We start from the raw sequence: 8,504 nt of genomic DNA, 5'->3' as shown, positions 1-8,504 counted from the left end.
TCATGTTAATTAGCATAAAGTAAAACGGTAAAAGGTGTGGTAGAGTAAAACACAGTGATTCAGTTGTGAGTTCAGATTGAAAGTAGATTTGTGGCGGAAAACTGTGGTCTGGTATTATCACTGTGAAACAAGGCAAATATGACTTGAAAAAACAACCAACTCTGGGGTGTGCCTCGATGCCTTGAAGCTGTAACTGAAAATAATAATTGTGTTTGATCTATAACAAAAACAGTTTGTTCTTTGTGCTGCAACACAAAGACTGGAAGAATGGAAAAATATACACACCGTCTATTAATGTCTTAGACTGCAGCCAGAAGAAAATGAGCATTTACTGTCTTTGCACAAGACATATCACACAAAAAAAGTGGTTTCCAGACCTGAAGGTGACAAATGAACAAATCACCTGTGCTCGTTCACCAATAGAAAGCTGCATTTGTGCCTGTAGCCACCAGAGGGCGCCTTTCTCCTTACTTCAGGGGGTCTAGATATTAATTTAAGGTATAAGACATGATTTGGAAAAATATGACGTCGTGACTCCACATTAAAACACCTGCTCGCGTGGTTGCATATCTCAATAACATTTCAAATGCTGTATGTTTTTGTTTCAATCTATTATTTTTATTTTTTTTTTTATTGCATCTTTTTATTCTGCTGTTTTAAACAAACAGCGCTTTCCCCTAACAGGACTGTGTGTCCCTGATAGAAATAGAAATCATCACAGAGCTCAGAAAGACCAGAACTATGATGACAAAATGAATAAAATAGTGTCTGGGGGGACTTTTTGGTCTTCAGCCGTCCGCTGTACTGTCTGTGTGGACTGGTTCTCTGGAGACTACAGCTGAAGTCATTTTACTAATCACTCGTTACTTTGGACTCACTTCGCTCCTACTGAGGATGTATCTCAGTAGTTTCTCTGACTCATGAGTCCTCTGTGTTTTTTATTGTTTTTACTTTACGCATAGGTAACCAACAGTTTGTGTGTGTGTTTGTTTGTTTGTTTGTGTGCTGACTCGCTGTCCAGAGGAGACGTGCGCTCTGGCCCCTGTGTGCGCTGGTGTGTGCGCGCTGGCACAGGGTTCCTCCTCCCTCCTCGGCTCAGTCGTCTCCGGTCTGAGTCGATCCTCTGTCGCCTCGCTCGCTCTCAGCTGGTTTTTGCGAGCACACGTCCAGGCTCCGCTTGTTGTTTGGCCACTTTTTCATGAACTTTATTTCCAGTGCGCGGTGCGTTGCGCACGCATCACTGCCTGTGGGGATTTCTTATTTTGGACAAGTTGCTGCTGCAAAATGGACTGAAGCAATAACGCAGCAAAGTGTGGACACTTAAAGAAGAGGATTTCTGTGAAGAGCAGCCTGTCTCAGGGTTGAATTGCCACCATGGAAGAAGACGAGGGGCATCTGGAGAACGGGGTCCACGCCACCAAGGACTCGGACCGACAGCAGCGGCTCCGGCTTTGTGTTTTAAATGAAATACTCAACACTGAGAGGGATTATGTGCGGACACTGCTGTTCCTTCAGTCGGTAAGTTTGACATCGTCCTTCGCGTTGCCCACATCCATGTTCCGCTCTCTTCTACACGGGCACAACATGACGTCAAACTCCAGTCATAAATCTTTAAATTTAAGGGTTCCTTTACTTTTGGCCACGGCGCACACCTCGCACGGTGTTTTAGTCAGCTTGTCGCGTTTAATCTAAAGACAGGCTGAACTCTGTAATTCGGCATACAAGCCACACTTTCAGTGGCACATGTTGCAAGAGGAAAAACTACATTTAAGCTCTGCTCCTGTTGAAGCCTGTGGGCTGGGTGTGAAGATAAACCACCTGTAATTTCACATGGGGTTTGGTGCGACTTTCTGTCTTCGCTGAAAGCTTCTTCATGAGCAGCTTCACTTTTGGATCCTGTGCTAATGTGGCACATTAACAGACCCTGAAGTTGGACACGTCGCAGCTGCAGATGTTGTTTTCTGCACAACGTGGCTGCTGTTGACAGCTTTGGTGAAAATGTCAGAAGCATCTTCACCTGGTGCTGATGAAAATGTGGAACCACGGGTTAGAAGCATATTCTAGGTAGATTTGCTCTGACTCATGCACGGGTTTTCCTCATGGCCATGAGTCATGGGGGGGGGGGGGGGCATCATTCACACGTCTCTCTATTGTGTGTTAAAGCGCAGGTTTAAAACAATCACAGGAGAAGCTCCATTCACAATGTCTTTGCAAATAAATAGATATTCATGAGGACTCAAGGCCACCACGCCTCCCCCTTTTTTTGTCAACACAGAGATAAGAAACCATTTCTCAGATCCTCATTCAGTTCCTGCACATCAGCCGCCTTTGATGGGTGTCCTGCAGATTTAGCATGGTCCCTCCAGCCGCCAACCTAGTGCCAGGACACACGTCTCCCACCTGCAGGAGACAGTTTAATTTGTTGCTTCTCCTTGACACTCTTCTTCTCACATCATCTCTGCCTTGTCATCTGTGGTACACGCATGCAGGGTGCAGGTGGTTCCTGCTGCAGGCTGAGAATAAGTGATTGTGACATTAACTCCACACTGGAACATCACCCTTGAGCGGACAGGATTTCAGACTTTGGACTTTTCATTTTTACTTGTTGATAAAAGGTTACTGTCTTTTCATCAAGCTAATGACCCCGTACATTTTCCAGTTTCAACATCTGACAAGCAAAATGATGGTGGTTCCTTCTTTCTCTTGTGTTGTCACATGTTTAGAAACTTCCTCAAAGTTCTTGAATAGTTCATCTGTAACCTGGTGTCACGGAGCTCCTGCAGTCCTCAAGTCATTGTTGCTGTTCCCCTAACGTTATATCTGCTAAATGTAACTTCAGGATGACGTACCTGTCTGTTTATGAAGTAGTTTTAAACTGTGCTGTTGTGTTTAAGAAATGGTTTAATATTGTGGGACCGATCTGTGTGGCGCTGCTTCCTTTCGCTGTTGAACAAGGAGCAGCCGAAGCTTATCTTCTGTTACAAGACAGACCAGGCAGCAGAGGGACTTGCTTTGACCCCCCCCCCCCCAACAAAACCCAGTTCTGGCACAATGATAAAGACAAAGCTCCAATGATTTATCAGCGTCTGGGAGCTTTTTCCTGTGGACATCTGAAAGCTGTCAGTGCCTGTGCCCTCCGTCATGCTCCTTCCCATCACCACATCCATTGGCATCTTTTGATTTTAGCCATATGGTGGAAAGCCAGAGGAGACTGAGCTCCTCGGGGTTGACCTGTGTCTTTCCATCGACTGCTGTTTGTACAGTAAACAAGATTCAACCTGTATTTCTAGGAAAAGCATACACCAGCCATGTGCCATCGCTCTGTCCAGTAAAAATACATGTGCTGACATGATTTTTTTGTAGTATGGATGGACATAGTCGCCCTCATCATTACTAATCATCTTCACATATCTGTACTATGTGACAAGGTCAGCTGCTCTGCACTAATATAGTCTATATGTGTGTATATACTTTGTATGTGCATGTGACACCCTCCCCTAAATCGACTTAATCCGTGGCTCAGATTGCTAAGTGCCTGCATGTACATTCAAAACAAAAGGGAAACAGAAACATCAGTCTGCACCACCAGTGTCAATCCCCTACAAATCTCCCCAATATAGTCCGTCCAGGACCCAGCTGAGCCTGCTCCCCTTCCCTCAGTGGGAGCCGAGGCTTTGTCACCATGCAGCTCCCTATGGTGTTGATAAGGAAGGTCTGGCCGTGGGAGCTCAGAACATATGGTTTCAGTAAAGATATAGAGTGTATCAGGGTGGGGGGAGGAGGCCTAGTCCCAGTTTGTGTCTCTGAATGAAGTGGTTATAGAATATTCACTGAATGATGCTTTTGATAATAAGTGATCGTTTTCACATGTCTTAAGTTTCTGCTTTTATTTTTCAACCACATGTAGTTAAGTAAGTTAACTCCTACATTACCCAGAATGCCCTTTGGCAGCTTAAGACAGCATCTCCTGCGACTTATACGTGTACACGTGGAGAGAAAAGGAGATAATGTAGGAGTTGGACGATGCCAGGTGTTTTCCCCGGCGAAGAAAAAGTGAACTACAGATAGAACTGAAATCACAATCTGGTTTGAGGTTTCAGTGCTTTCTAGTCTGTTGACGTTACCTTTGATTCTGTGGAAGTGACCCTGCAAATTGAGAAGGAAACATTAATATTCTCTGCTGTCAAGCTTCACTGTAGCTATTTGGAGGCACTTGATGGTTTTGTTTTCTCATTAGGGTTTTTCCCTCATGTGTGCACCAGAGAGTAAGCTCTAGCTGATTGAATGACATCTCGTTGTTGGCCGCCCACTTCACTCTCCATTGCCTTATCACTGATTTATTTTCCACTTGCCTTTGTGCTCTTCCACAACCTCCTGAATCTTTAGCCCCCCCGCTCAATCGCAATGATGACTGCAGTGACACGCCAAAGCGACGGTTATCCAGCTTTGGCATCTCAGCCGTTTTGCATGTCACTCATCCCCTGGCAATTATCAGCGCCATTGAGCTCAGCCGACGTGCTGGAGTGAAACATGTAGGGATGGTGGGATGAGAAGAGGTGAGAAGGGGGCTGGGGGTGTGAAAAGAGGGATTAGAGGATTCATTTTGCTCAGTGTTATCATTGTGAACCAATTGCTTCCACTTCAAATGCAGTGAAAGCAGCCGCAAACAGATTCCTTCTCAATTCCAGGTTTATGATAACTGCTGTTTTCAAGCTTTTGTTGCTACAAATTTGCTCCTTTGTGTCTGAATTGATCATTCTATAGTGCTATAGATTCGTGGGGACTTTCTACAGGGCAGTGCTTTGTTGATTTTAATCCAGGCAACTGGATTTTCCCTGCCATGATCCACCAAAAAGCAGACCATCTATGACAAGAGCATGGTCAGTGGCGTCATACCCAGAAGATGTTGGGATTTTCCTTCAAAACCAGAAAAAAAACATAAGGGGTGGTCATTTCGAAAGCTTCTTGGTGAATCCTGTCCAGAAAAGACAACCGTGGAACAACGTGGCCGATGAGTTAGTCAGCTTTTGAGCTTCCACTTTGAGAAGTGGGAGATGGAGACATGGGTGCCCAGGAAGGTCGCATCAGTGCTGCAGGATAATAGGAAACATCTGGAAATCCTGCCCCCCTGTGACCTTTCTTTAGGCCACACACCAGTAGGATTAAATGTCTAAAACTCAGGCATGCTCGTGTGGATAAATTGGTTTGTCTTTTTGTGTGTGACTGCATTTAAACTGTCATATGTTGCTGCAGTTTTTTTTTTATAACACCTCTGTCTCGTCTTCTGCTGTTGTTGGGTTTTCTATACGTCCACCTGTGGTTACTGTTGACAAGACTTGCTAAGAAAACAGGATGACAAGTGTACTTGCTCAGAAACACGCAGCACATTATCCGACCGCTGCCCAGGAAGACGGACTGCAGGAAGCTTCAGCTTCCTCCCCTTAACTTAAGCCTCTATATGCCTCTTTCCTTTCTTTTCTCTCCCCTGTGCTCCATCTCTCCAGCCCTCCCCACTTGGTGGGAAAGACCGGCATCAAGTTTCTCTGGCCTAGGGGGGTATAAATAGCTTTGGATTCTACATCTCATCTTGGCCACAACGCTGGTGGTTGCAGTTCACTGCAACCTCAGTCTTGCTGAAGTCATACAAACACAGGCACACATTACATATAGAGCAAAGGGGGGCGGGAGCCCTTCGAGTCCTCACAGCAGGTAGAAGAGTTACTATGACAGACTGCTGGGGTTTTGTGAGTTTTTTTTATTGCTACAGAGCTTTAAACTCTCTGCTGGTACATAAGATATGAAGGACAGGACATGCAGTAGCGTCATCGTCTAACTCCCAGATTAATCAAACCTTCATACAATATTAATTCGTTTAGTAAGTAAAGTTTATTTATATAGGTGAGACAGTCCTGCTGGAGTTCAAGGGAGGGAACATTTGGTTTCAACATAATGCACCCTCCAATTTAATCAATCATGCTGCATGTTATGTTCAGTCATAAAGGACAGAGTTTATTTTTGTGTTTGCATAAAAGACCCACAGCACTACCCTAACGTCAGGTCAGTGCATAAATCACAGACCTGCCTTTGATGCACACATGACGTTAATGCTTTAAGTTCCAACTGTGCACCCTTCCATCTCGCTCTGGACAATTGGTACCTTGCAGTGCAGCTACTGTGCCAGACTGACTGATTGCAATGCTGTGTGCTACACAAATGGAGTAAATGCCAATTTCCAGCTTAATCTAGTGTTTTTTTTTTTTAGTGATGCACGTTGTTAAGCCATTTCTTTGAGGCATATGACTGCAGCAGGAATTTTAAGAATTCAAGTTTAACAAGTCTAAACCACTGTAACACCCAAGGCATGGTGTTGAAAAAACACCCCACCTCCTCCCTCCACAAGAGATGCTTGTGGGTTCTTAGAACTGTGAATGGGCATATTATCAAGCAATTTTACATCATCAATATGGATTGATGTATTTGCAATGAATAAATTGTGGAGGTAAAAACATCAGGAATCAAAAGTCAGTCAAGCTTTATATCAGCTCTGTGATTTCTCTTCATCATGGCCAGGCCATGCAATGTTAAGAATGCAGCTCAGAGACATTTTCAGGTGCACTTCCAGAGAGAACCACACAGTAACCATAACTGGTTATGAAAAGCTTGAGGAAGTGTTTTTCAAAAGGTTGATATATGATATAATGGGTGAACAGGCCTGACATCGTAAAAACATGGCAACTTGAGCTCTCTTATGTCTCCTTGGACATCATAACCCAGACACAGTTGGGACAGATACTTTGTCCGGGTGTAAACGCTGGGTGCAGTAGCTGTGCAGCATGGTTCAGAGTACACTCTGGAAGGGTGAATGACTGGAGTGCATCGATACCTGCGCTCCCCTGAGAGCTTCCTATTTGGTTTACAGACCGTAGCAGCAGGCTTACAGTGTTTGTTTACATTCTCAAACACAACCAGATGTGTGGTGCATTTTCAGGTCAGAGGTCATATCTCTTTTGATTTTTAAAGTTTTGGGCAACCACAGAGCAACTTTACACACATTCTGTGGAATGTAAAGAATATGGCAAAAACTTTTGATAGATTTCAGGACTGTGTGGACCTTGATTGCCCTGGGTGGGTCAGAGGATGGGTCCGGCCTTGATGTGGATGATTCATTCTGTCTTTTTTTTATTTTTCTCTGCAGACTATAGTCAGTTCTTTAATGTCAACCATGCATTCCCACTTCCTCTGAGAGCCTGTTGGTATACGTGTTTTTTCACAACACTGGAAAAATAAAGACAATGATACTTTGTGCAGCATAAGAATGCCTACAGGGCGAACTCAGCAAGAGTCTGAGTGAGTGGCGGTAAAGGTAAAGGGAAGATGGATTAGCTGGGTTGACAAACGCAGAACATTTACACAGTTGAGAACTAGGAAGGCTTATGTTCCAATTCTCATGTTATGATCATGTCTATGTTAAACATTAGCTCTAAAGTAAATCATTTCACTTATTAATTAGTGGAACTTTTGTCTCCTTATGTTACTAAACCCTGCATGTTAAAGAGGCTGTCGACTGTGATGTTACAACTGTCCATCGCAGCTGTTGGCAAATTCCTGGGCCTTGTTGCTGAAGTGCTTTTATTTTGGCCTTTATCCAATGTGATGCCAACTACCATGGCACAATTAAAGGCTTGAGTCATACATACTTGAGCTGTTACTATCATAACTGTGTTCTCACATGCTGACAGAAAACCTTTTAGGACATGGGGCCACATTTTGACACAGGGTTACCAAAGGCGATTTTGTGAAAAGTGTTATTTACATGATACACTTTTCATGAAATGAGGATTTTTATCAGGGCTGTTTCTGTTTTCATCATGTGATTACATGTGAGTCAGTCTTGAAATCCACACCCTGTCATCTCTCTGCTGGATCAGATCATTGTGAATGAAAATGATCCTTGAACCATCACTTTCAAAAGTGGAAACTGACACAATGTTAGTTGCATTAGTGTCTGCCAAAATTGAGAAGTAGAGTGAATGTGGGTGAGTGGTTTCAGAGCCAGAAAAAGACTTTTTAAGACTAAAATTGACTTTAACAAGCTGCTGTCTCTCTTTAAGTCTGGTCCAGTCTGGTAACTACTGTTGTGGGCGTTCTCCATCAGCAACAGCACGGCTTGGCCGAATGACCATTATAGTGTAGAGTGGGACACTGACTTTACCACCGGCTTCTCTCTGTCTGTGCCCACTGTTTATGTCTGCTCAGCTGAATGCCAGGTGTGGCATGTTTAGTTTGGTTTTTGCCACATACATCAAAGAAAACACGCACAAACATGTGCACAGGTATTATTGAAAATCACAATCTGAATTAATAATTCATTAGCTGTGTAGCATCTTTTTTTTTCTGTTGCTGGAAGTGTCATGGCTCCCTGATGGCTCACTCAACACCATAGTCGCCACACTCTGATCCAGTCTGTGATCGCAATGTCTGTCAGCACCATAAAACACACGTCC

General features: G+C 43.9%; 1 protein-coding gene across 1 annotated transcript in view; it reads left to right on the top strand.

Moving 5' to 3' along the window:
* Nucleotides 1-1,025: 1,025 nt before the first annotated feature.
* prex1 (phosphatidylinositol-3,4,5-trisphosphate-dependent Rac exchange factor 1) overlaps nt 1,026-8,504 on the top strand; it is a 67,543-nt gene continuing 60,064 nt past the window's right edge. The window contains exon 1 of the mRNA XM_026367610.1: nt 1,026-1,518. Coding sequence (XP_026223395.1) covers nt 1,375-1,518 — 144 coding nt within the window. The 5' untranslated portion in view covers nt 1,026-1,374. The remainder of the gene's footprint in view (nt 1,519-8,504) is intronic.

Source organism: Anabas testudineus, chromosome 7 (assembly GCF_900324465.2).
Source record: "Anabas testudineus chromosome 7, fAnaTes1.2, whole genome shotgun sequence".
NCBI classification, from domain to species: Eukaryota; Metazoa; Chordata; class Actinopteri; order Anabantiformes; family Anabantidae; genus Anabas; species Anabas testudineus.
This window is presented reverse-complemented; position numbering and strand designations above follow the sequence as displayed.